The sequence below is a fragment of the Fonsecaea erecta genome (genome assembly GCF_001651985.1).
Source record: "Fonsecaea erecta strain CBS 125763 chromosome Unknown Scaff5, whole genome shotgun sequence".
Taxonomy (NCBI): domain Eukaryota; kingdom Fungi; phylum Ascomycota; class Eurotiomycetes; order Chaetothyriales; family Herpotrichiellaceae; genus Fonsecaea; species Fonsecaea erecta.
In genome coordinates, this window is record NW_017387248.1 from 1,188,174 (window position 1) to 1,215,225 (window position 27,052).

Here is a 27,052-nt window from a genome sequence, read left to right on the forward strand (position 1 = left end):
TGGTATGATATTGCCGTTATCTTTGCAATCTTGTCCAACAAGCTTCCCTTGGTTCCAATAAAAGACCAGCTCCTGTCATAGAACACCACGGTCGTGGGTGCGATGAGTTCCTGAAGAGTCCATCCTCTTGTGAACCATCTACTGTTGGTAAAGCCATGCGGGCTTAACGATTTTGAAAGAACCACATCCTCCAGATATGCATAACACACATGAGCCTGTGAATACCAATTAAACATGCTGTTGATAGCTTCTGATAGCTCGCTCGAACTTCGTTTGTCGATACAACAGGTATCAATCCAAGCGTAGCTGAGCCCATCCGCTGCGGCTTGCGCACAACAACCCTTGATTTTCCTGTAGCCATGCTTTTGTTCGCACTCTGGTGTTCCAATTTCTTCAAATGATATCTCTTCAGAGCCCCAAGTATGGGAAAGAATACCGTAAGCGGGTGGATTGGAGGGGAAATGGCACAGCCGGAGGGTGCTGGTGTCAAGGAGCCACATTGCTCAAGAGCACAACATGTGTGAAGCGGAAAATTGAATATCGCGGGTCAATTCTCGGCATCGTTGAAAGCGTACAGAGAGAAACAGGAACATTTCGCGGAGTGAGAAAGTGAGAAAGTCCCATCGAGAAAGAATGCCTACATGGGGGCTGTGTCAAGGAGTCGCATTTGGCGTCGTAACAGGTCAGACCACGTTTCGACGCTCAACAGCTTGCCGTTGTGAACGAGACTGGAGTTTGCACTCTCACCAAAGGGTTTCCCTGAAGCAGAGATGAGGTCAGCAGTCAAGGGAGGTAGACGTGAGGAGCATCATGGTTGTCACAGCATTTCGGGCTGTGACTGTCGCCGGGGGAAAATACTAAGCATGGCAGTGGGCACTGTTTGGGGGACCTGTTTGGTCAAAACCTGTCTTGGATTAACTTTAAGCTTAATCAACCGCAGAACCTTGGCGCGGAACCTCAAGTCCCGCTGCTGGGCATTCTTACAACAAGCATCACTCCTTCTGCTCGTGACTAATAACGCAATCATCTACCACCAGGGTGCCACCAATGTACAGTACCACCAATGCTCCTTTGGCCTAGACCTTGAGGTCGAACACCCGCCATTCCCCTAACTCCCGGGGTTACGCCAAGTGCTCAGTCATGGCAATCACGTCACACTTTTTATGGTCGAAAGCCACGTTTCAAATCAACAACGCAGGGAGCCAAGCACGCAGAAACCATTCGGAAGGTGAACATGAGCGATGACGGGGCCAACAGTGGTCGCTCTCGATATGTAGGCCGTGTAGAAAGCCCGTGGAGACTGTACTTATGGCAGCGGATTGGACAAGAGGCGACCAGTGTCTTAATTTGGAAATGAAACTTCTACCAATCAAACAACGCCAACTACATTGGTTGGTCAGCCCCTCGCGAATTTACAATCTGGAAGCATTCGAGGAATGGAAGAACATGGCTCCTCTGCAAAGCCTTCCATTCTCGGAAGTTGTGGTTGCTGTCCTCCTGCTAGACATATGCAGCGCATCGTTGTTATTCTTCTGTTGTGTCATCAAACCTGCACCAACACCACGGTCGCAATAGACCAAGCTCTCCATTGGGAAACCATGCGCCTTCACGAGATATACGCGCCTGCTGAGGTAACGTAGAAAGAGACAGAACTGAATTGTCAAGCACGACACCACACAGACTCCGAAGCATGAGTCCCTGTAAGTATATAATAGAGTCATTCCAGTGCAGCAAGAACTGTCCCTCCATCATCGAAAGCAAACACCAGCAAGACACCAAAGCAACTTCCACAGCTTCACCCAATTCCTAACCTCGTCCCTCAGCCAAGCCAACGACACATCCACAAGACCACCATGTCTTTCGCCAATACCATTCTGGTGACTGGAAGCAAATCCGGCATCGGCAAAGGATTGCTGGCCACCTATGCCGCCCGTCCCAACACACTAGCCATTGCCGCTATCCGAGATGGGCCTGATTCTGAAGCTGCCAAAACCCTGACTTCCTTACCTGTTGGTGCTGGCAGCAAGATCATTGTCGCCAAGTACGACGCCTCATCAAAGACGGCGGCGGTTGAGCTTGCCGACTACCTCAAGTCAGTTTACAACGTTTCTGCTCTCGATGTCGTCGTCGCCAATGCGGGCATTCTGAAGCACTTCGGTCCCGCCAAAGAAGCTTCCGCCGAGACTATCATGGAGCACTTGCAAATCAACACTTTAGCCCCAATTTTGCTCTACCAGGGCACCCAAGAACTATTGAATGCCTCTAGGCAGTCTCCGAAGTTCTTTATCATCTCCTCCAGTATCGGCAGTAACAGTCTCCAAGATCACTATCCCTTGCCAGTGATTGCCTACGGCATGTCAAAGGCAGCTGTGAACTGGGCAGTAAGCCGCATTCACCGCGAGGAGGATCGGATCACTGTTGTCGCCATGCAGCCCGGTTGGGTTCAAACAGGTATGTTCCTTCTCGAATGCTTTCTTTTCCCCAAGCAGTCATGCTGACTTGAGATCGAAACAGCCATGGGCAATACCGCCGCCGAACTCGCGGGTATGAAGCCGGAAGAGGTTCCAGTCAAGTTGGAAGATTCTGTCAGTGGTCTGATATCAGTATTCGATAAAGCCGACAAAGCCACGTACAGCGGAAAGTTCTGGGATCAGAACGGCGCTCAGGTGCCTTGGTGAGCTCGGGAATCTGATATATTAAACAAGATAGAACAGCGGCAGTAGATAGTTTGAATCCATTTAGAAGTTCGGCCCGCTCATGCTGCTTCCAAGCGACCGTAATTGCTATATCTCGTCATGTAGATCATCTCATCGGTGAACCATCTAACGCAGAATCGATCAGGCGTATGTATACAATGGGAGATGAGACATGGACATCGTTATTGGGGGCGCACAGTATGAGTGAAGAATCCCAGCACGATCCTCCCTTTGGGACGCCATTGGTGTGGAATACCCGTCGAGGGTACTCATTTCTCCTAAAGCTCTCACTTTTGTGGAAGGACGTGATTCTGGCCTCTCTAAAGCTCCAATGAGCGGGAAGTTACAGTAGCTTTAGTTGATCACCTGAGAAGAATGGCGGATAATGCCCACTGAGACGGGCTGGCTAGGCTCGACAGGTTTGAGAATACGGGCGTATACGAGTCTTATTCTCGTATCTGGTGGCCCATATTGCTCTCCCCCTCCGTATGGATGGCCCTACGCAGCTAGTTTACAAGCCCACTAGCCTTACTAGCCCGCCATTGTCGTCATTTCCTCCCCCCAGCCACAATGATGCGTTGTTCCCTCTCTACGCGGGAAGTTCAGTTCCCACCACCATCGCCCTTTGATCGCTAGGGGGCAGCATAACCGAGTTGAACCCCCTCGCCCTAAAGGTTGTGAGCACAGCCACCCACCACCCATTTGATGCCGGACAAAATAAACCCTCTCGGTGCCGGTCGGGGCAAGAAATTGGTATCCCTAGCCCCGACTACAATTTGCAATCCTATTCTCGCTTCTGCGTGGTTCAGCAAAAGTGCCAATGCTGCCTGCATGACGATGGGCAGCCTTATATCAGATTCGAATGTTCAGAATTGGTTTAAACGCCCCCCGTCCCGACGATGAAGATATGAATTCAATAACGTTGTTTTAATCATCCCATTTATTGTGCAGACCGTAAGTAGACGGCGAAGCCCGCTGAGGAAGCAAGATGGTCTATAAAGGCCCCAGTAAAGGATGTCACTCGTGTAGGAAACGCCGTGTGAAGGTAATTATATCGTTCCTTGTCAGTCCGATTGCTCAATAGTATGCTGATCGATGGATTAACAGTGTGATGAGAAACGGCCTGAGTGCGGCAACTGCATCAAGAGGAAACAGCAATGCCCTGGCTACCGGAACTCCTTCGATGCAGTACATAAAGACGAGACTCTCACCACCTCTCGTAAAAGCGCCCCGAAACGCCAGAAGAAGGTGCACTCTCCGACCAGCGATTCATCAGACAGCAGTATCAGCGTCTCAAACCCGCCGTCGCCGAGCCATGTCGATCGAACTCTGGACCTCGCTCTCTTCACAAAACCATCTCGAAATCTAGAGATGGAGTCATTGTGTTACTTCTTCACCAACTATGTCAACATCCCCCGAGACCCCAGTACAAACATCTTCATCGAATACATCCTTCCCATATACTTGAACACGGCCCCCAGCTCGGCGTTGGCTGAAGCTATCAATGCCTCCGCTATCAATATCACTTCCATGTGGATGAACCGCTACGTTGACTCGTACCGTGCCCGAGAGGCATACGCAAAGGCCGTGACCAGCTTGAAACTTTTGCTGCAAGATCCCATTGAAGCCAAGGCAGATGAGACGCTCGCCACTGTGTTCATGCTGGACTTTTACGACTCCCTCAATCGGCGCTTTGTACACTTTGTCGACACCGGCACCCATCAACAAGGTGCGGTGGCTTTGCTCAAGCATAGAGGGAGAGACAGTTTCAATACCCCGCTCTCTCAGCGGCTTTTTAATGCCATGAGAAGTCGTCACATCAATTATTCATTACAATTCGGCAAAAGGGTGGAACTGGATCCCGAACTCCTCACAGACGAAACTGCAGTCCTCCCTTCCGCGAAGCTCGACCTCTTGAACGTGGAGCTGGCGGACTTGCTGGTGTTGGCTCGTGACGGTCCTGAAGCTGCTGGCCTCAGCTTAGCCGACTTCTACCGGGTTATCTTGGACAGGGCCCTTAGCCTCGAGAAGAGACTGCAAGCATGGGTGGACGCCCTCCCCAAGTCATGGCAACCAGTATCTATCCCGGCCTCCGAACTGCATCATTCCATACGTGACGCTGGAGTCTACGAAGGCATGTGCGATGTATATTCCTCACTCGCAGTCTCTCATGTCAACAACGCTGCTCGGAGTTCTCAGATTGGTGCAATTCGGTTGATTACAAGATGCTCGAGAGGCCTTAACGAACTTGGCATTGCCGTCGACCCCCAAATCGAGCCTTATGTTGACCTGCGAGTTCAAGAGGTTGTCGACCGGTTCTGCGCCTCGGTGCCGTTCCATCTGGGCAACAGAACAAGACCGGCATTCCCCGATGAACACAGAGAGTACCCTCACGTGCCTGCTGAGCTCCGGCGCCTGGCGAGTTATGTCGACCCGTTCGGGAACGAGGTCGAGATGACTATGGAAGACCATGTACGCGCTGCGGCGGCGATCGGTGGTTGGTTCATCATGGTACCTCTGGCCGGATTCCTCAGGGCCCGTGCGATGGCACAGGCTAATTCGAAACCAGGGCCACTGGTTGGAAAGCTCAGGAAGGGCCAAGTTGCCTGGGTGCGCGGTCAGATGGAACGAATCCAGAAGATTTATTTGTTTCCAACCAACGGTAGCCCCACAGAACATGATTGGAAATGCATCCTGAAGCAGTTCTGCGACTCTCATGGTGATGGCCATAATTTATTTCAACCGTTAGCTTTCAACCAAAGAATCTGGACAGCTTGAAGGGCACGGTAAAGCTCTTCGGGCCTTTGACAATCTCAACAAGCCGGAAGGATGATGATGTACTATTATCTGGACTCCTTATTAAAGCTCAATCTGTTAATACAACACGTACCATCCCCCAAAGACTGATTTTTCCTATTGATGTATTCTGTGGCACCCTATAATAGTGCACAGTCCCTACGAAATTTGGGACGCCTTGAACATCGCTTACTCGTTACAGTTTGTCACCTCGTCTGACTTCAATTTTACGCTGCCTAGGCCCTCTTCTCACACCTTATTGGTGTGCCGCATTTCCCCCCCCTTACACCCATTCCTTTTCACAAGGCCGCGGGACCGCGCTCGAAGGAAGAATAAGCCTTGAAATAAAAGTTCTGACATACATTTGCTGGGAGATGGAGGTAGGGGTGTGGTTCCCCCTTTCGGACCTCTTGTCTCCGGTTTGGGTGAATCCATTCGAGCCATGTGGGTTTGTGGTGAAACTAAGGCTGGGTAAGCGACGCTCCGGCGTGGCGGGTATGCTGGTGACGGTGCATAAGTGAGGTTTAGTTTCTCCTAGTCGACATGATGGCTTTTTTCTTGAATGACAGGATATCAACAAGTATGGCATCTTGGGGTGGTGCTGGTTGTGATGCTGTTGCAGGGCTCTTTTGGCCGTAATAAACGATCACAATTTATCCAATATCCATCGAGCCCCAACAAATATTAGAGTATTAACAGCTTAATAACCCACCAAGCTGTGTCTTCCGAGTAAACTTGTCCGCTGCCTACGAGTAGAGTGGATTACACAGAGAGCCTGCCAGTCTTTAAGTCTTGGCAGCTCTCCTAATTGACAAGACACTTCGAACCTCGGATCTCAACCTCTCGTCCTCTTCGTCCTTTCACATCCACAGCTGTCCCTCCTCCCAAAATCATGCTCCCACTTTACGCCTGCGCGCTTTCAATCGGTGCCTCTTACGTCCATGGTCGTCGTGCGAGCCAAAGATATCGACATCGAAGGCTTTGTCGCGGTTGACCTCAAAGCCTGGATTGACCAGATGAAAATGTTCTTTCCAGGAGACGTAGATCTAGGTTATCCTGGATTTTAACTATCCGCAGTGATATGCTTGATACTTGATACTCTGCTCTCGCTAATCTGAAAAAGCCAGGCACGTCCTCAGCTACCTATGCGACGGTCAATCATTTGGTGTCCGTTTTCTCCTCTCAGCACGCATAGACTTTCCACAGAGGCTGGAATGAGAACCTCCCAAAGTCCCCTTCTTGACAGTGTATCTGCGGAGCTGTTTGCATACCACCAAGTGGGACCGAGAACGGAAACATGAAAGGTCATGTCTGGGCCAAGTTAATACGGTGTGGCGGTCTTGGTGAGAGACTACGCTGCAGACGATGAATTGCTATCCTGGATTCTTTGGTGCCTCCAAGAAGGCCAAGAGGCGCCTGAGAGCTGGTTCAAAAGCATAACACTCGCCGAAGACAATCTATCGAGTCATCCAAAAAGGATAGGAGTGGCAATGAGTTGTTCGGCTCTTTCCCACAAATCAGACATGCCATAGGAGCCGTCTCTCTGTTCAGCACGAATCCATTCCTCAGGTCTTAGCCCTACAACACGGGTTATCCCACATTCCTAGTGGACACTGTCCTGCACCAGGGTACATGAACGTATGGCCAGCCAACAGCAGAAAAAATCCCCGCTACTCGTTGCACAACAATCTCGGGCCTCGACTCGGGATCTTCGCTCTGACGCTGTGAGACTTGTTCGGCTGCCACGACAAGGAGAGGAGACAATCTGCAACTGTTTCTTCCTGAACATGAGGTAGAAATTTGCGCTAGTCTTTCAAAGACGCTGCTGAAAACAGTGTCATGGCTGACTGACTCGATGAACTCTATCCCACGGTTATCGTCACACGTGCGTTCTAGACCTAGCTCACTCAGGCTACCTATCGCCTTGGTCGCGTCGCGGATCTTGATGATCAGACGATGTGCACCTGCTAGTTGGTCTGGATTTCCGAGAGACTATCAGGTTCCCGGTCAAATCTCGCAACATCCCTTCAAGTCTTTGTGGTGCGACCGCCGCCTGGGAGTCTTGGAATATCCACTCTCGTAAATGGTTCATCACCGGCGTCTCCCCCACAAACCCAAAGTCTTCCCCCAGGTCTCTCTCCACGTTTCACGAACCCACTGCTAAATCTCGAACGCCCCACGATCTGTCAAAGCGTCTGGAGAAGTTGCTGAGACCTACCATCTTGGAACGCGCTCAACACATGGTCAGTAATGTGGCATTCTCCTCCTTTGATGTTGGCGTTCGCAGATGCAAAGGCTATTCTGTGTGCAGTAACACCCAGCAGAGGTCACCCTGCAGAAGCCAACTCGCCGACTCCCACCCATCTCGTATTCAGGGGGTGGATCTCATTCTTTAAGCTACGGAGAAAGTTTGCGCAGACATGGAGAAACCTTACCAGACAACCAAATACAGGGAACCTCGGTGAGGTAGTATTCTGCTTAAGATCTGGGCAATCTGGGCAAGGGGAAAGCAAACTGCAAGAGGATAACCGCGGCGCTCTCTCAGCGGGGAGCAGGTGGGCAGTCGGCATATTGAACGAAATCGATTCGGATGGACTGATGATTCACCAGAGGTACTAAAGGCTGGGTGGTTTCGCTGAGATTTGGCTCTCCCTTAGACGGGTTCTCTTCGTTCGATCAGCGTCACACGCCGCTTGTATTCTTTCTTCCTGCACGATCACGTCGTCCACCATGGCTTTTGGTACCGAACGTCACTGGAGCGCATGGAATTTCTTCATCTGCTGGATGGTCTCTTTAGGCCAGATCGCATTTGGATATCCAGCTTCCATCATCGGTGTTACGCTTGCGCAACCGTCTTTTCTGGTTTACATGGGCCTGCTTGATGTCACACAGGATCCCCCAGCCATGACTCCAGGTAAGGAAACCATACCAGCAGAGCCTCATGCCAGCAAGCTAATGAACAGACAGGGGCGGATCAAAAGATTGGGGCAATGTCGGGAGTAGGTTAATCCCTTCCAGTTATATGTCAACCTTCAATCCTACAAAGGACCCCTAGCACCCAGGAGCCAGGTCAGATTCGGTGCATCTGACACGATCCTGCCTGGTTTCCACAAATCTCAACAATCACAGCTACAACATGTTCTTCTGCACGATCCGACTGACCACTCTGCAGGTATTCCAAGCTGGCGCCGCCATTAACGTTTTCATTGCCGGATATATCTCAGACAGGTACGTTTGAAACCTGCCAGGTTCCAAAGTAGACACGTTCGTTGCTGACGACCGGTGGCAGATGGGGACGTAAGGCAGGATTCCACTGGTGTGGCTTTTTGTCGCTGCTCGGAGGTGCGCTGCTTTGCGGCAGCAGAAATGCCACCATGTTTATCGTCGCCCGCCTGTTTGCTGGCGGTGGTAGCTGGGGCTACCTAGCAGTCAGTATGTACTGGCTTCTGTTCTGGCTTCAGGCTCCCTGCTGACAAGACCAAGCGCCGTATTACTCTGCCGAGTTGGCGCCTCCAGGGCTGCGTGGCCTCATGGTGGGTATGAACGGCGTCAATATCGCATTAGGCTATGCTCTTGCCAGCTATATGGGCCTCGCCTTTTATTATGTGGATGACCCGCAAACACAATGGCGAGCACCGTTGGGAATTGCACTTGTTTGGCCAGTGATGATGATCCTTGTCTGCCTCGTCATCCCAGAATCCCCCCGCTATCTCCTCATGAAAGGGAAGATTGATGAAGCGAGAGACGTTGTCTTCAAGTTGCACGCATCGAAGAATGACCCCGATCAAGAATTCGCTCGCGGGGAATTCTACCAAATGTCGAAGCAAGCCGAATTGGATCGGACTATGGAACCGGGTTGGGTCAGTAGCTACTCCCTTTCATTCAGAACGAGTGTATTAACCTTCACAGCTTGAAATGTTTCGCCGACCTAGCTACCGCAAGCGCACAATCATGGCCATGGGTTTCGCATTCATTGGGCAGTCAACAGGCGTGTTGGTTTTGAACAACTATGGTAAGCTAACGCGCGAGACCTGCTCTACTTGTGTAAAGGAAACGCTAACAAGGCACAGGTCCAACCATCTACGCCGCTCTCGGATACGATACCTTGTACCAGTTGATCTTCCAGTGTGGCTGGATTACTGTCGGCATCCTTGGCAACTTGGTGGGAGCTCTCATCATGGACTGGACAGGCCGCAAGCCTCTGCTTGTCATGGGTGTGGCCGGCTGCTGCATTTCACTCATCCTCGAAGCAGCAATGGTTAGCTCCTTCGCCGAAGAAGCAACCAACAAGGCCGGGCTTCGAATGGGCGTCGCGGCTGCATATCTGTTTTTGGCCGTATACAGCATCGGCATCGATGTGGCTGGTGTCGTCTTCTACTCGGAACTGTTCCCCAACCACCTGAGAGCGAAGGGTCTCTCTCTTAGTATTGCCGTCATTGCACTGACAGACTTGGTATACCTACAAGTTGCGGCTACGGTAAGTGTTCTTTTCGTGTCGATGTTCGATCATTTACTGACTCGAGTCTGGTAGGCTTTCAACAACATCGGCTGGAAGTTCTATCTGGTCTTCATCATCATTTCGGGGTTGGGCGTTTTCTTCGCATACTTCTATCTTCCCGAGACAAAGAATATCCCGCTTGAAGAGATGGCGAAACTGTTCGGAGATGAAGTTGTCGTCTATGCCGAAGACCTGCATGTCGATCATCGCACCCACGAACTCGTTGTCGACGAACATGGCAATCACAATATCCACAGGATCGCCACTGAAGCTGGTGCTCCGCGACCTTCCACAGGTGGAGACGTGGAAAAGCACGGAGCCGTTCATCGGGACAACGTCGAGCACGTCGACTCCGAGCAAAGTGAGAAGGACCAGGCATAGTCGCTGTGTGGTTCGTCCGTTTTGGGGAGCAGGCCGGTCTTGGTGAATACTTCGCTGTCTATAGTAGGAAATGTGGGCAAAGAACAGTGATAGTGACGGGTAGCTTGAAGAGTGCTGTATGTGTTGTATCGGTCTCCTCGATGAGATGAGCGAGGTGGAACATATCACTGAAAATTGGAGAACCACATTTGAACTGTAGATGCCAATTCTCTCCGCTATGAACACAAGCTGATATGGGCTCGGAGATTCGTCACGTGCTGCATCTCCGCAGCTGCGCCATGTGCACTGATCTTCCGCCCGATCTTTTTTTTTTGTTTCTTTGCCGGTAGAGGCCCAAGACAACTTTTCTCGCTGACCTCAAGTCACACTTCTGACATGATGTCGTGGTTCACATCATGGTTCACGTCGTCCAAAGCTTCTGTGGCTCCCCCAGGCGGTCAGACCCCAGCCGCTGAGAAGCGCATCCTCGAAGAACCTGTGAAGCCGGCCGAGCCTCCTACCGAAGCACCCAAGCACATCACATCGCAACCCACGCAGAGCGAGCGCTTGAACAGGAACAAACTCATCTTCGGAGCTGGCGCCGTATTCTTCGCTTTCTCCCTCCTCGTCACTCGAAGAAGCCTCGCGCGGAAACGGTTGGCTGCCAACCCGGCCTTCTACGCCAACGCCCCGGGCCACCAGGCAGAACAGGCGAAGAAAGTGAACGGTGCCATGGAGGCTGTTGAAGCACTGAACATTGCGACGATCAATGTCCTCAGTCTGTCGATGATGGTGACGGGAGGGGCTCTGTGGTACCTCGATATCAACAGTTTGGCAGAGGCGCGGAGGAAGTTAAGAGGTGGGCTGGGCGTCGATGGGACAGGCAAGTCGGAGAAAGAAGCAGAAGAGGAGTTTGAGGAATGGATGGCGACAGTACTGGCGCGGAAGGAAGCGAAAGGACAGCCACCTTCGCAGACGAATGAACGGGGGCAGGGGAGGTGATTGGGCCTCAAAAAGGATACGTCCTGGTCATGTCATGAGGACAGAAGAGCTCGTGGCAGGTCAGATAATGAGGAAGACGATGTTGGACCGACCACCTCTGACATCTTCGCCTACACCGCCACGACACGTTGTTGCCGACGTCAGGACATGGAGAAAGCCATCAACACTATCAGGCCCCTTTTCGACGACCCATCCAGAGCAAGTCTCGTTCGCGCCTAAAAGATACCCGAGCAGCAATGTCCATGGCTCAACTACCGACTCAGCGGCCACATCTCTCACAAACTGCAAGTTCACGACCTACAAATGTACAATCATCCAGCTTTGGTTCAACGAGTGTATTTCAAACTTTACAAAAGCATTAAAGCATATTCCTTGAGGTACTCCTTCCCTGTCTCTCAGGTCGAGGCAGAATATATTATAGATGTACGTCCTAGAGATCTCCTGGTCGGTAAATAGATATACGAATCTACATCCACTCCAATGAAAAATTCCTTTGGTGGCTGTTGATCACATTGAGACGCCTCACGAGGGTGCTTTGGCCAGACCAGTGGAGAAGAGGCGCCTCGGGTTTTCGTGGCTACTGTAACTGGATAGGTGTTGATAGTGGAGTTATGTATGGACGGCATCCTGTATACCTACCCCATGCTGGGCTTAATTAATTATTAAAATTTTAAATTTCTCATCTTTTACTCGCTTCTTTGGGTGGTGGGACTTTGCGGGGGAAATTCGATCCTTTCGGCGATCAAAAAAGCCACCCAGCAGCAACTGATGAGCGGGATCAAGCTCCGTTTGGATGGCCAGGTGCCAGGGCGTCGAACCGGTGGGCGTCATCGATCCAGGTGACAGGGTCGCCAGATCTGGCAGCCCAAAGTCTATTTATTTCTCTCACACAGTTGGCATGAACCGTGGGCACCTCCCCTCTCATCATGTCTTGCCTTCACTCACCCGGATAGCAGTCAATGCCAGCCGTAGTGCTTGCCTCGTTTCTAAATCCAGGAACAGATGCCTCCCCCACGCGAAGAAGATGACGAGGAACGACCTCTCCTGCGCCCCGACGGAGACGTCGACAGCGCCAGCCAACACAGCCATGAGACCTACCAGATCCAATTCGGCGCGGACGACGAGGAGAACCCGAAAGCCTGGAACGGCCGCAAGAAGATTCTCAACGTGGGCATCATCTCGCTGATGGCCATCCTGAGCCCCTTGGCCTCGTCCATGTTCACGCCCGGCATCAGCCAGATCGCCGAGGACTTGGACACGAACGAGCAGAGCGTCATCGCCACGACGACCGGCTTCGTGATCACCCTCGGACTGGGGCCCTTGATCTGGGCGCCGTTGTCCGAGGACTTTGGGCGCCGGGCGTTGTACATCTGCTGTTTCGCCGTATTCACGGTCCTCCAGGCCGCCTCGGCGCTGAGTCCCAATATCCAGACGCTGATTGGGATGAGGACGGTTTCGGGCTTCTTCGGTAGTGAGTAGCAACAATTCACAAAGGGAGGATTTTTGTGGCGAGCAGAGAAGGGTACTGATAGGTGCTGCAGGTGTCGGGATAGCCAATGGAGGTGGAACCATTTCTGACATGTACCACCCCTCTCAACGGGCCGGCATTTTTGGATGGTACTTGCTTGGACCTCTTCTAGGTGAATATAGAAGAATTCTCTGTGACGTCCCGAGATATGGCTGACCACATAATAGGGCCCACACTTGGACCTCTGTTCGGGGGCGTCATTGTCAGTCGTTTGGGATGGAGGTGGATATACTGGGTGAGTGTGGGAATATGACAACCGGGGGGCTGGGATAGGCTAACAGTTGACGCCGGCCCAGATTCTCACAATTGTCTGCGCCATAAATACAGCAATTGGTTACTTCTTCCTCAAGGAGACTTATGCGCCGGTCCTCCTGGGTCGCCGCAAAGCCGAGCTCGCCCAACGAGATTTCCAAGGACGGGGGAACAACAAGACGAGATATTACTTCGATGGCCAAGACGACAGACCACTCTCCAAAAAGCTCATGGCCAGCATGAAACGGCCGTTCGTTATTTTCGTGCAGCCAATGGTGCTGACCATGAGCATGTATCAAGCCCTGATCTTTGGCACCACGTACAGTATCTACACCAACATGCAGAGTATCTACTCTGAACCGCCCTACAACTTCAGCTCGGAGCAAATTGGCCTGTTATATCTTGGTCCAGGACTGGGATTCCTGACCTCGGTCCGATTCCTGGTACCACGCATCGATACGGTCTTCAACAGACTGACGGAGAAGAATGGCGGAAAGGCGCTTCCCGAATACCGCTTACCGCTCGCCAACGTGGGCAGCATCCTGATCCCAGTGAGTCTCTTCTGGTTTGCCTGGACCGTCCAGTACCGCGTCCATTGGCTTGCGAGCATTGCGGCGACATATTTCTATGGAGTGGGTCAAGTGGTGGTCTTCAACACCGTCCAGAACTATTACATCGACTCGTTCTCGACGTACGCCGCCTCGGCCATTGCAGGGGGATCTGTATTCCGCAGTCTGGTCGGCGGTGGGGTACCCCTGGTCGCGCCGCTCTTGTTTGAAAAGCTGGGCTACGGCTGGGGGATCAGCTGCTTCGGATTTCTTGCGGTCTTGATAGCGCCGAGTCCGTTATTGTTTTATTATTTCGGCGGGCGGGTAAGGGAAAAGTTTCAGATCACCTTTTGAAGGCGCCTGGGGCAAGGCGATCTTGGGTCGAGTTGCAATGAAGTCATCTTGCATGGACCACGAGGCACCGCTCGGAGGATTATTTGGGTGACGAGTGGTTGGACGACATCGGGCAGGCGGAGCCCAAACTTCCCGTTGGCAGGCTTCTAGGGGCAAGACTAGGCCTAGCGAGCCGTGACCAGGCGTTGCTTAGGCTGCTGCAACAGCCGTTGACCCCCGGCACTGGTTGGTGTTAGCAATTGGTTAGCTCGTCGCCCGCGCTGTTGTTCCCCCGTCAACCCTCCAACGGGCCGCATTGTTTATCAGCAGCTCCTAGGGCTTTCACAAACGCGCATCACATCTTCGCGTGCAGCCAGTCCCCATCAGACGAACTCACCGCCTGATCCTACGTTCAACGTGGTCTTTTCTGATGCGTCCACAAACCGGACACCGACACCATCGCTGCTGATTTTTTCTGGTTTAAGCGAAGGATGCTGTCTTGGTTGCCTGCTCCAAAGGGGGGCGGACTTGCGCAGAAGGCGCGTTGATTTCTGCAGCAAAACCTGCCTATCAGCGCCCTGGGCGCTCGAGCTGCAACCGTGATTTGCCCAACTAGCAAAATTCGAGTGCAGGCCCTGGCATCATCCTGCTGCTCACCCTCGGTTCCATTGGATATCGGTCGACTTTGTTGTTTTGCAGCTCCCCCTCTGGGACTTCGGTTGTGCGTGCGGCGAACACCCAGACTGCGTAGAAATCCGTATTTATCTCGTGCTCGTGCTCGTAGTCGTGTGCAGAAAGGCGCCTCTTTTTCTCAACCGGGGGGTTGAAAAAGGGCAGGCCGGCAGGTTGCAAGTCTTCTCTGCGTTCTCTGGGATTTCTTCCTGCGCCCTGCCTCACCACCTTCTGCTGAGTCCTGCACCCGTTTCACAAATTTCACCCCCAGGAACAGAGGCCAGAACTCACCCGACAGGGAAAAAAAAAGAAATTCACCGATTGATTGCCGCATCAATCTCAATTTTTCCCCTCCCCATCCATCCACCCATTATTGGGACAGTCCCCTATTTGGGCCATACTCCAGGATCCTGGGCGCTCACCGGAAAGTTGACCCCGACACCCTCGAGGGCCTTCCCTCCCGCTTTAGCGCCATCACACCTCCCACGAGCCCACCTGGTTCCCTGCCCTGTCCAGTGTCGAGTCTCTCTCTCTCGAGGGCTCAAAGTCAAATCACATCGACTGCCAGGGAGGGCTTTGTTTCCTGCGCTCCATCTCCTGTCCTACTTTTCCGCCAGACTCTCCCTCCCACCTACTACTTTTCTCCGACACATCACTCACGAACACTTGCTCGACTGTCATTCCCTTCCGATCTTGACAGTTCACGATACAGTCAACCACGGCCCAATTCCTTCACGCATCGGCGCCTCTCCCGTCTCCCTCCAAATCGCGGACCCCGTCCCCTGCCACTGGAACTGCCCTCTGCGCAGTCCAGCTGTTAATATGAAAAAGAAGGCCTTAGCACAGTTACGACGGACGATACCACTGTGCTTGGAAAGATAGACCGGGATTTCAGTCACCAGAGGGCTTTGCTCGCATGGAGCCACCTCCGCCGCCGCCACCGCCGCATGGCACAAATCCTCAAGGCGGTGGCAGGTCTGGAGGTCTCCCAAACGGCAAATACGACATTTTTGTCATCCCTCCACATTCCTCGGGCTCGGGCTTTCTCTACCTCCCCTCGCTTCAGACACACCGCAACTCCTTCCTGGCAGGAGTCTTCTGCACGGCAGCCTCCTTCTTCCTCTACTACACCGCCGTACCCGTTGTGAAAGAATGGCTATTGAGCACTATCAATAGTGGTGGGACAGGCGTTTTCTCGCTCATCTGCGGCGTTGCAGTTGTTGCGTGGGCATTTGGCAAGACCCAAAGTGAATGGCAAAGCTACCCCGGCTTCAATCGTGGAGGGTCTAACTCAAGATCAGGCGATCCAGGGGGTCCTGGCCATAGCAGCTACGGCAACTCTGGATCTTACACGCAACCTGGGCCTCAACCGAGCGCTCAGTCCCCTCCACCGCATCCTCCAAATCCTGGAGCCGCTGGCGGTCCTCCTCCTCCCCCTAATCATGGGACCAGCAGTCCTCCTCCACAGTCATCGTGGCAGAAGCCTCCACCACAGGCCAACACGAAAGCAAACACTACCAGTGCCAAGTCTAGCTGGGAGAAGGCGCGAGAAGAGACGAGGAAAAGAGAGGAAGAGCGCAAGCGGGCGGAGGAACTGAAAAAACGGAGGGAGGAATTGGAGAAGGAAAGGCAGAAACAGAAAGATGAGCTGGAGAAGGAACGACAGAGGCAGGAAGAACTAGAAAAACAGCGCCAGAGGGAGAAAGAAGAGCTAGAGAAGGAGCTTCAACGCCAGAAGGAAGAATTAGAGAGGGAGCGGCAGAGACAGAAAGATCTCCTCGAGAGGGAGCGGTTGAAGCTGAGAGAAAAAGAATTGCTGGAAAGACTGGAGCGGGAGCGGAAGGAGAAGAAAGAGCGTGAAGAGAAGGAGGCTGCCGCCAAAGCTGCCGCCGCTGCTGAAAAAGCGAAGCAGGAGCAGGCGAGTAGAAGCCCCCCCAAGCGTCCACCCATGCCGACTGCGACCACGGAACGAGACGACGACGCATACTCCTTCAGACCTTATGACCGACCCAAACGAACACACAAAGCCAATTCTGCGGCTTCGATGTACTCAGAATCATCGTACGCCCCGTCCGAGAGCACCGCCAAAACCACACCGCCTCCTTCAATGCGTGGACCATATTCGACCAAGGACCCTGACAAGATTGTCATCAAAGGCGTCTTTTCCTTCAATAATGCCTTTATGCGGACCCCCATTTCCCAGCTGGTATCTGGACAAGGTAATGTCACCGACGGACTGATCTTGCGCATCACAACCGAGGGCCTGTTCATCGACGACGATGTACGTGGAGTGCCACAGCGTGAGTGGGATGTTAAGGCTTGGACGATGAAACTGGCAGAGGTATGGTGTCCCGAATTTCTTTCCCCTGAGAACATGGATGTGTGTCCCCCTAAACGGAAATTCTCTCTTGGATTCGGATTGCACGTCGACGCAAGGCGCGATCCCCCTTCACCTTCGCCAAATGAATCGGTGGCTTTCGTCAGTAAGCTGCTGGATACCTGCGGAGGCGTATGCAAGAACAGGTCCCAATCCCGGCCTCAGAGCTGCCTACCACGTTTTTCTTTGTCAAATAAACCCGCGGCGGCCAAGCGACCACCTATCGCAATTGATACTGACTCCAATCTCACACAGAGCTGCGAACTCTCCGGGTTACATGTCCTCCGCGCGAGCATCCGCGACCAGGAAGGCAAGAAGTACGTTTTTATCCTGTCTCAATCCGAGGGTTGGAAGGTCGCTGTCGGTCTCCAGCGGTTGAGAAGGGGAACGCAAGTCCGTGCGCTGGGCGTCGCTGGACTGCCCATGAACGAGGCGAAGGCAATTCTAGAGAATCTCGGATTTGTCTAGAGCCTGGAAGCCAGGGTCAGTGTGCCGCCAGTCTCAGCTTGCAGGCAGAGAGGGCAGGGCAACAGGTGTCGTGAAGGAACATCCATTGATTTGATGAGCGTGCATGTTGTGATTTCGTCCAAAAGCTCTCTGCACAGTGTTGGATATGCTTCGGTTAGTGAAGCTGCCGAGTTTTCAGCGAAGATCGATTGAGCGAGATTAGCGAGTCGAGTTCCAGATGCATCAGCGAGGGAGTTCAAGTTGGATATTGGACTGTACATTCATTCACATGCAGATATCCCCTACTAGTATCGTCGTTGGATAATAATGAAAGCTTCGAGGCATTGAGGACATCATTCTCGCAAAGACAAAGCATCCGGGATGGCTTTGCTGTCTTGCCCATTTGCACTTGACTCCTTGAAACGATGCGTTGGATGTGACCACTCTGGACTTTCTAGGAGTTCATTGCATCTCCCATACTCTTTTGTGATGGATTTCAGCTGCATGCTAACCAGTCCATCAACCCTGATACCGCCCCGTCACCACAGTCTCACGAGGTAGCGATATTGTTGGTCGGTACGAATACGACATCTGTGGCTTAATAAGACCGCCCCACAGGTTTTGCGACAACCTACATACAGTAGATTCGCGACACGCGTTGCAACCACCATGCCACGGAACAAGTCTCAGTTACTCAACTTCCACTATCGATTGAATTAAACACATGAATAAACACCTCAATTAGGTCATTACTGGTGGTGTAATGGGAAGAGTCAGTCAGGTCACGTGCCTGTACATTGTACAGGGAGGCAATGGTGGCTCCTGATTGGACGGATGAAGTGGAGAGCTTTTTCTTTTCTTTCAATAGTATTTTCACGTAGGCAGTGGCAGAGAGATAGCACAGATAATCAAGCATTTCCATCCATCTTGTTTTGGTGGTGTTGTGGTGTGTTGTACGTGTTCCTACCGCCGCAGAGAGGCATCGCCTCTGGCCATGAAGCCTCGCCCGAGTTCAGTGGTATTCCTGTTATTTATGGTCTATATAGTCGTCCGTAGCACTATCGTTATTACGCTCAAAAGTGCCATTATCTCCCTTACCTAGTATATACTTTTGATACTAGTAAATAGGAGTGCGTCTCATTGAGGCTAGCAGGAGCGGCGGTTCACCAACACTCATATTAGCTAATTAGATGTGACCAAATCTGGCCAATGATACTGAGGCCTTTGCATGTAATCGTTATGATTTTTTAGGTCCAGCCTGACTCCTGAACTGATCGATGGTTTTCTGTTCAACAACCTTCCGCCTCTCTTCAATCGACTTGGTACCTTGATAACTACATTCAAACTGAAGCCCTTCCATATTTACGATCACACAGGCCGAATTCTCTGGGTACGACGACTGGCGTAACTATTCCGTCACCCCGAGTCCCTCGACGCATCCTGCTGCATGATAAGCACTCAAGATGAGCCCTCCCGCATTACCTCTATGCTCACTCTCGTCGAACTTCCCAACCTTCCCGGACCACGAGATAGGGGATCTTGATTATCGAAGCGCTACCGACCAGAATATCGTTGACTGGTGCCAACACTGGCGCCAACCCGCCAAGAATAGATCAGATCGGGACCGCCTGCTCGGCGAATGGACCTCCAACCTGCTGGTCAAGATCAGCGACGAAGCGGTGGTGAAATTTGGTGTGCTGGTGACTCCGTCAGAAGCGGCCAACAAAGAGTTTGCCCAAAGTTTACTAGAGTCTCGATGTCTATCTGTACGCGTCCCTCGCGTATATCGTTTCTTTCAAAGCCAGGATATGAACAACCACCGGCAGGACCCCGTTGGCTTCCTCACTATGAAATTCGTCCCCGGGATACGACGCTCAGATTGAGCTCTTGATAGTCTACCGCACTACGTCGACTGAATCTCTCAAGCCATACGAGCTATATTAGGAATTCATCGCGACACACCAGGACCAATTGATGGCGGAGAGCCCAAAGGCCCTATATGGGTCCCTGACTACCGTGCCTACGAAGACTTCAAGTCAATCCACGACCTTAATGCAATCCACGACCTTAATGCCTGGTTCGATCGGGCTCTCGTAGCAGAAGGCAAAAAATTCGAACTGGTTCAATACCCTCTATCGTTCTGTCACCTCGATCTCAATCGGCGTAGTATGATTGTCGCCGATGACCAGACGTTGTACCTTCTCGATTGGCAATGCTCTGGCTTCTTTCCGTGGGTTCTTGAAGTACGGAATTTCGACATTACTCTTACCAACGATGCCGCGGACAAGGACCTTGTGATGGGGACACTTCCATCCCTCAATGAACAAGAAAAGGTCATCCATTGGCTGCTATGGCGTGCCTACTATAACAACATCCTTCGCAATCTGTTAGTCTTCCGCGTACACACTTGAGAGAGACTCTTAACTTGCGCTAGGTCGGTCAAGGCAAAGCGATGTGGGTGGTAGAGAGGGGCATGAACGAGAAAGACATAAGTGGAGGATGTTATGAGAGGCTGTCACAAGATGCTAGGCGCTGTGACGATTTTATCGGTGTCAAAAGATTCATGAAGCCAACACGCTCAGCTTGTACTTGCAACCCAATTCAACAAGTAATCAATGCCCTGTTTCGACGGCCTCACGAATATCCCCCTGAAACCGCTTGATCTTTGCATGGCTTACTGCCTTTTAACGAGGCACAGATTTGACGCCCATACAAAACCTTTCTGGATGCCACATTGTGTCAATAAAATTCCCCCAGCTCGATATTATGTTCTACGGGAGGCAATTGAACCGAGTAGTTATTCCTCAATACTGTGGATAATTCTTCCCCAGCGTTTGGTGAGAGAATTTCGGCACCCGCGAAGTCGTTGGCAACATTCCATCTATACTTGTAAGTCAATGGCTTCGTCCAGTGGGAAGACAGCACTCACCACCACCATTGGCAGTCCCCATGCGACATCCTCTGGTATCTATGTCTCCCACTCATCTCAAGGAGATCCTTGATCGTTCTGACGGTTACTGGGTTACTCGAAGGGTTGACTGTAAAATTAAACCTTGCTGTCACATGAAGTGTGAGGGCATAGGGGAGATGAATGATGGAAAGCTCGCCATTCGGGGGGCCTTCTGGCTGGATGTCGAGGCGGATGGGCTCATCTGGATTGGCTGTGAGCAAGGATATAGACCAGTGATTGTAGCTAATATCAGCTCCGGCCCTGACTGCGCCCATATTATGGACGATAACCCTAACTTGAGTTACTTCATGACAGTCAAAATGGGCCGTCTGAAAAGCATCGGATGACATGGTGCCGGGCAATGTAGGTACAGTAGGTGGGTTGCGGGTCTTCGGGTTGAAACCAGAAAGCACTGGGGGCTATCGGGGGGCTGCTGGGGGGATTCTGGAGGGCTCTCTAACTAACTAAATAGGCCTAGTAGTGGCCATTGACTGCCGGGGGGGTAGCACTGGTCCTCACTATTAGGCTTCAGCTTCCCCACAGTCTGCCGTAGACTGTCCCCCCATACCGTATCTAACTTACTAACTAGGTGCATATCCAATGAGTGAGCCTTAACCTCGCCAAACATTTCTCCGCTTGTCCGCTCACCAATCTTTATTCTCAACCCAAGCGAAGCCAACACGCTGGTTGGCGTCGCCCTCTCCCCGAGCTCCCAGCACTCGTAAATCTCCATGGCCACCGTAATTGCGTGATGTGGTCATCACCCCGATTTCGAGACGCTATTTCTTCGTCTAGGGGTGACCCAGGCTTGCCAGGCCGTCCCACACCGTTGCATTCTCAATCACCGAGCTGCTTGACGGACGACAGGATCATCTAATGTCATCAACCCTCCACCTGTCCCTCCACCTCTTCCTCACCTAGCAGCATCATGATCCGGCATCCAAAGAGAACATCGAGGGCATGCGTGCGTTGTCGGAGACAGAAGCTTCGGGTCAGTAATGCCTTCACCCATCGAAAGGGTGCTCTCCTAACCGAATCCTGTTACTCATCGATCCCGGCACAGTGTGATACTTATCGACCATGTTCGATGTGCAGACGCGCCAATGTGGAATGTGTGCCGCAAAGCCCTTCTCGAAGGAGTAGAAGGCAAGCCGCACCGCCCCCAGAATTCGAGACTCGCATCCTGTCTGGCTAACTGAGTGAACAGACCGGTGGTCAGAAGGCCCGATGACTCGGTTGGAGACAGCACGAATGAGTGGTTTCAAAGCCGCAATGGCACGCAACAGTCCACAAGTCAGGAAACTACCACTCTGCGACGCTACCAAGACACAGTTGGGCCGGCGGGACAGAAGGATTGTCAGAGATTGACATCCCAAGCCTCCGCGAAATCGTCAGAGAATAGTATCGTTACCGAAGGAGACACACACGCGATAGCAGGGTTCCTGGAGCGGGAGCACTCCTCAAGGCGCTTCCTGGACATGCACAGGGTTCAGTCTCGATCTGTTTTTGGCAAGGTCAGGCCTGGAAACCAAGCTGCCATACGTGACGGCGTTGGGAGCAACTTGTGGGTTGACACATCGTCTTTACGCGTCACTCAATCGGTCAGTCTCCCGAATGCAAGGCTCTTCAAGTGGGCAGCCAAGGGAGCTAACATACTCAGGTCCTGGAAACATATCAAAAATCTCACCTTCAGGCATGGAAAACGTACAATCTTCCAGGCGGACACAGCCGTCCTTTTGGGAACCCGACTGCGTCAGCATCGCCCAAGTACATCCTTGGATCGCCGTCTCATAACACTCAAGATCTACTTTCTCGTTTGCCAGACAGGGAAATGTGCGATTATCTGATTGAGGCATATTTTCTTAATGTTCAATGGTTTATGTGGCTTTTCGACCCAGAGCGGTATCTGGAGGTTTACGAGAAACTCCATGCCCAGCGTTCAGATCCCGACTCTGTGGACGACTCACCACACCATCTTGGAGTTGATCATCTTTATGGCTTTTTGATGTTGACTCTGACCATGATTGCCATGGGTGCCAAGTATGCACAGAGAAACGGTGCTTTGTCCCCTCAGATCGGGAGGAGACCCGACTCTGCCGAGCTGGACGCAATCACCCGGACCTGTCTCGAGACGGTGAGGAGCAACTACCTAACCATCATTTCTCAAGACAGTGTAACCGCCGTGCAGACGTCGCTATTGATGGGTAGCCTGTTCATCTACCACGGAGCACCCAATCTTTCGTTTTCGGTCCTGGGCGCAGCCACCAAACTGGCTCAGCAACTCAATCTGCATCGAGAGGTCCACTTTGACACGACCAATTCCAACCCGTTTGATTGGGATCGAGACGAAAACATCCGAAAAATGACGTGGTGGGCGCTGAGTGCTTATGATAGCTTTGCTGCAATGGTTTACGGCCGGCCTTGTGGGATAGATGCAACAGACTGCGATGTCTCGTATCCGCGTTCCGACACACCCCCTGTTGTGGTCACCGGAGATCTACGCGAGATCTATACCGTTTCTCAGCGTGATCTCGCTACTTTTGGCCAGGACAAGATTGATGCATTATGGCGATCGCATGGCTTCGATACCCAATCGCCTCCAACGTTGTTTGACTACCACTTCAAAAAATTCTGGCTGTATAGTCTGATGCGTTCGACACTGACATCCGTTTATCGCATCAAGAGTCCACCGTCAGCCGGGGACGGCAATCGCACCAACGAGTATGTTTCGCAGCTGGTGTCGGCCATTGGAGAACTTGACATTGAGCTTCACGAGTGGGCAGCAACCCTTCCGAACACGATTCGTCTCCAGCAAGGCGACCGGTCAGGCCCATTTTTTGGTATTGAGGAAAGGACCTGGGCCAAGCTCCAGATGCAAGCAATGGTTCTCCAGATCACCTATGACAGTCTCGTCATGCTCCTATACCGGCCGCTTCTCCATTACAAGATGTCCTCGGTTGATCGAGAGGCCGAGAAGGCATTTGACCCCTTTGTGTATTCAACAGAGCAATGCTGGCAGGCAGCCTTACGCATGTCCAGGCTACATGATGACCATCCACGAGTATTTCAACAGTTCCACCGAACACACGCCTGCTCTTTTTTGGGTATCACATTAATGGCATCAGGGCTCATTCTCGCCGTCATCGCTGCCTCGGATTTCCAGGACTCTCGGTCATCCGAAGCGAAGAGAGGGTTGGGCCGTATCATCCGAATCCAGGAAATGATTATGGACCATAGCGCCACAGCCGAGTCAGGTTCAATCTTGCTGAGAGAACTTCTGAACGTCGTTCTGATGGAGGAGGCCGAATCGCTTTGTGGCCCAATGCCTGCTCCCTCCTTGATGGCAACAGACACAGCAGCGCCCCCTGGCCCAGTGACCAGCGACGGACCAACCACCACCACGACCGACATTGGTACTGTGACAGAGATCAATTCTATCCCAATCTTCACCGAGTCTGACAGTTTGTACCCCCAAGAGAATCCCACGATCCAACACATGGAGGTTCCCGTCAACTGGGAAATTTTTGACACCGCGGTTGGTCTGGGACAAGTCGAATTGTCAGGCATGAGCCAAACGCTGTGGGATCTGGCGAAAGACTGGAATTGGCCATTTGAATTCGAGAACGCATTCTAGAATGGCGTCACCTTTCGAGACATCCCGAACTTGTCGTCAGGGAGATGAAATTCTCGTTCTCGTTCCATTCCCCACGGGGATCAATGCTTGGCATGGCATCAGGGATGGATAACCCCAAATGCCTCGCACTTGGGTGGGTTCGAATTCACCTCTCCCGGACAGAAGGAAGTCCGCCAGCCGGGAAGAAGGGGGATCGGAATCTTGCATTCGAGGCTCTTCCGCTGAATTTGGAGAACCCAACTATTGAACAATCTCTCCTGGTGTTCACGACCAAGGCGTACTGCATACTGCATACTACCCCTTCGGTATCGAAACCCTCCCACGGCCCGAAGATCTGCCGATAAGCCGGTGGCATAACGATCGGCCCGAATGGGAATCCCAAATCCGAGTTCAATTACCTGTTTTTGTGGGGAAGTGGAACGGGGAATGGGTAGATTCGATGTTCCAATGATGGGTCGCAGGACTTCCGCCTTGGATTTCAATCCTTGCCTGACTACGAGAGGACCCGAGTGCATTCGCCGGAGGCAGGCAGGCAGACAGGAAACTGCGACTCCTATCATGCCATGGCTGTAACCATGAGCCAGTCTGGTCCACCTCTGGACACTCCGATTCCTGCAACCAAATCACTCGATGCTATTTATGCTTGTCACTGCCGGACTCTAAGCGTGCTGGCAGTTTGATCCGTCTGCCGAAACCCCTTACTTCGTTCTGATTGCGCCCGTTTCCAAGGTGATAACGACTGAAGAAGACGCAATGGTTGCTGAACTCCAATCCGCGCCCGCAGGGACCTTGATTCCTTCCAAAGACCGCGTTGAGCCGGGATCGGTGAATGTGCCAGTTTGCAAATGGCCCAAGACTGCAGAAACCATCTCAGGCGACCCGGATTCAATCGCCGACGCGACGACCGGCATTATCAATGCAGCTCTGAACAGCAGCGACCCCGATCCTCAAAGGATAGCCGCTCTATTCCTGGAAGAGGGCTATTGGCGGGACCACCTCGCTCTCTCATGGGACCTGCGCACTCTGAAAGGACGGCATCAAATTGTGGACTTTATCAGCGATACGCGATTGCCGCTGCTCAAGATCGAAGTCGACAGGAGTTCCGCTTTTCGAGCACCGAAGGCTGTCAATTTCGATTCCCCACCCAGTAGTACCAAAGGGATACAATTTTTCTTCACATTCGTTTCGCAGATCGGAAGCGGCCAGGGGGTCGCTCGCCTCGTGGACCAGGGTCATGGAGAATGGAAAATCTTCACCTTTTACACCGTTTTGCGAGAAATCAAAGGATTCGAGGAGACAACTCACCACCATCGACCGAAGGGCGTCGAGCATGGCGGGAAATTTGATCGGAAGAACTGGCAAGAGCGGAGGAATGCTGCTCTCAATTTCGAGGATAGTGAGCCCGTGGTTCTAGTTATTGGTGCGATTTCCCCTTTTAGTGGCCCGTCTATCATTGTTCTGATGTTCTAATCCTGATTCCTATAGGTGCGGGCCAAGGTGGGCTGACCATCGCGGCACGTCTTCAGATGCTCGGGGTCGATACTTTGGTCATCGACAGTGAGGACAGAGTTGGCGACAACTGGCGGCGGAGATACCATCAACTTGTCCTTCATGATCCGGTTTGGTATGATCACATGCCTTATCTTGAATTCCCCTCGACTTGGCCTATTTTCACCCCCAAGGACAAACTTGCAGAATGGTTCGAGGCCTACGCCAAGATCCTCGAGCTGAATGTATGGGTAAAAACCGTGATTGAATCTTCTTCATGGGATGAGACCGAGCGCGTATGGACGGTGAAGCTACGGCGCACGACTGCCACGGGCTCCGAGATTCGGACGATACACCCCAAGCATTTAATCCAGGCAACTGGCCATTCTGGGAAGAAGAATTTTCCAGCGCATCTCAAAGGACTCGCACAATTTCAGGGTCACGTCCTCTGTCACTCGTCGGATTTCCGAGGGGCCAGAAAGGAAGGCAAAGGCACCAAGGCCGTCGTGGTTGGCTCATGTAATTCGGCGCATGACATTGCTCAAGACTTTTATGAACAAGGCTACGATGTTACCATGGTGCAACGCTCCACCACGTGCATTGTCACGAGCCAGGCCATCATGCAAATCGGGATGAAAGGGTTGTACGAGGAAGATGGCCCAGCCGTCGATGACGCAGACCTGTACCGCCACAGCTTCCCGAGCGAAGTCCTCAAGGCCGTCTCGGTCAAGATTGCACAGGCTCAGGCGGACTTTGACGCCGACATCCTCGAGCGTCTGGCGAAAGTCGGGTTCCAAACTGATCGAGGCCCGGATGACGCAGGTATCTTCATGAAATACTTCCAACGTGGAGGTGGCTACTACATTGACGTTGGGGGCTCGCAACTTGTCGCCGACGGGAAAATCAAGGTCAAGCAAGGCCAGGAGATTCTTGAAGTCCTTCCCCACGGACTTCGCTTTGCCGATGGATCGGAACTTGAAGCCAGCGAGATCGTGTTTGCGACGGGTTATTCGAACATGAGGAGCCAGGCTCGCGAGATCTTTGGGGATGAGTTGGCCGATCGGATCGGGGATGTCTGGGGATACAACCACGAGGGGGAAATGCGTACTATCTGGCAGAAATCGGGCCATCCTGGATTCTGGTTCATGGGTGGCAACCTGTCTCTTTGCCGCTTCTACTCCAAGATTCTGGCTCTTCAGATCAAGGGCCTGCTGGAAGGTCTGTATCAATACTAGATCCGATCCGGCGGATCAGGGGCTCGGTTTGCGGCGCACGCAGCCAGTATGAAAGGAAACTCTTTTGCATTGTTGGTACACTCTTCGTCGAGTTCGCATTCATTTGTTGTCGTAGCAATAGATGTGCTACGCGGCGGATCCAAGCTGAAGTGGAAACAGATAGAGATCCAGTCTAGTTTATTTCCCTTACGTGCCACACTGTGGGTGTTTGTGTTTCTCACTTGATACCCAGTCCG

The 27,052-nt window shown here is 52.3% G+C and overlaps 7 protein-coding genes across 7 annotated transcripts; all 7 read left to right on the forward strand.

Annotated features, from left to right (window-relative positions):
* Positions 1 to 1,853: 1,853 nt before the first annotated feature.
* AYL99_06492 (hypothetical protein) lies at positions 1,854 to 5,474 on the forward strand (the record flags this gene model as incomplete). Its single annotated transcript, XM_018838001.1, has 3 exons — positions 1,854 to 2,451; positions 2,515 to 2,666; positions 3,804 to 5,474. The coding sequence occupies 3 exons, from the start codon at positions 1,854 to 1,856 to the stop codon at positions 5,472 to 5,474; spliced, it is 2,421 nt and encodes an 806-aa protein (XP_018692561.1).
* A 2,748-nt stretch (positions 5,475 to 8,222) lies between these two features.
* Positions 8,223 to 10,371, forward strand: AYL99_06493 (hypothetical protein; the record flags this gene model as incomplete). Its single annotated transcript, XM_018838002.1, has 8 exons — positions 8,223 to 8,406; positions 8,460 to 8,491; positions 8,665 to 8,720; positions 8,782 to 8,924; positions 8,976 to 9,352; positions 9,402 to 9,504; positions 9,563 to 9,969; positions 10,024 to 10,371. The coding sequence occupies 8 exons, from the start codon at positions 8,223 to 8,225 to the stop codon at positions 10,369 to 10,371; spliced, it is 1,650 nt and encodes a 549-aa protein (XP_018692562.1).
* A 378-nt stretch (positions 10,372 to 10,749) lies between these two features.
* AYL99_06494 (hypothetical protein) lies at positions 10,750 to 11,352 on the forward strand (the record flags this gene model as incomplete). Its single annotated transcript, XM_018838003.1, has 1 exon — positions 10,750 to 11,352. The coding sequence occupies one exon, from the start codon at positions 10,750 to 10,752 to the stop codon at positions 11,350 to 11,352; it is 603 nt and encodes a 200-aa protein (XP_018692563.1).
* Positions 11,353 to 12,354: 1,002 nt separating this feature from the next.
* On the forward strand, positions 12,355 to 14,034 carry AYL99_06495 (hypothetical protein; the record flags this gene model as incomplete). Its single annotated transcript, XM_018838004.1, has 4 exons — positions 12,355 to 12,823; positions 12,894 to 12,992; positions 13,048 to 13,115; positions 13,177 to 14,034. 4 exons carry the CDS (start codon positions 12,355 to 12,357, stop codon positions 14,032 to 14,034), a joined length of 1,494 nt encoding a protein of 497 aa, XP_018692564.1.
* A 1,567-nt stretch (positions 14,035 to 15,601) lies between these two features.
* On the forward strand, positions 15,602 to 17,530 carry AYL99_06496 (hypothetical protein; the record flags this gene model as incomplete). The annotated part of the gene is made up of 1 exon (XM_018838005.1): positions 15,602 to 17,530. The coding sequence occupies one exon, from the start codon at positions 15,602 to 15,604 to the stop codon at positions 17,528 to 17,530; it is 1,929 nt and encodes a 642-aa protein (XP_018692565.1).
* Positions 17,531 to 18,972: 1,442 nt separating this feature from the next.
* AYL99_06497 (hypothetical protein) lies at positions 18,973 to 24,093 on the forward strand (the record flags this gene model as incomplete). Its single annotated transcript, XM_018838006.1, has 4 exons — positions 18,973 to 19,249; positions 19,436 to 19,895; positions 21,667 to 22,060; positions 22,120 to 24,093. The coding sequence occupies 4 exons, from the start codon at positions 18,973 to 18,975 to the stop codon at positions 24,091 to 24,093; spliced, it is 3,105 nt and encodes a 1,034-aa protein (XP_018692566.1).
* A 753-nt stretch (positions 24,094 to 24,846) lies between these two features.
* Positions 24,847 to 26,816, forward strand: AYL99_06498 (hypothetical protein; the record flags this gene model as incomplete). The annotated part of the gene is made up of 2 exons (XM_018838007.1): positions 24,847 to 25,513; positions 25,579 to 26,816. 2 exons carry the CDS (start codon positions 24,847 to 24,849, stop codon positions 26,814 to 26,816), a joined length of 1,905 nt encoding a protein of 634 aa, XP_018692567.1.
* Positions 26,817 to 27,052: the final 236 nt, after the last annotated feature.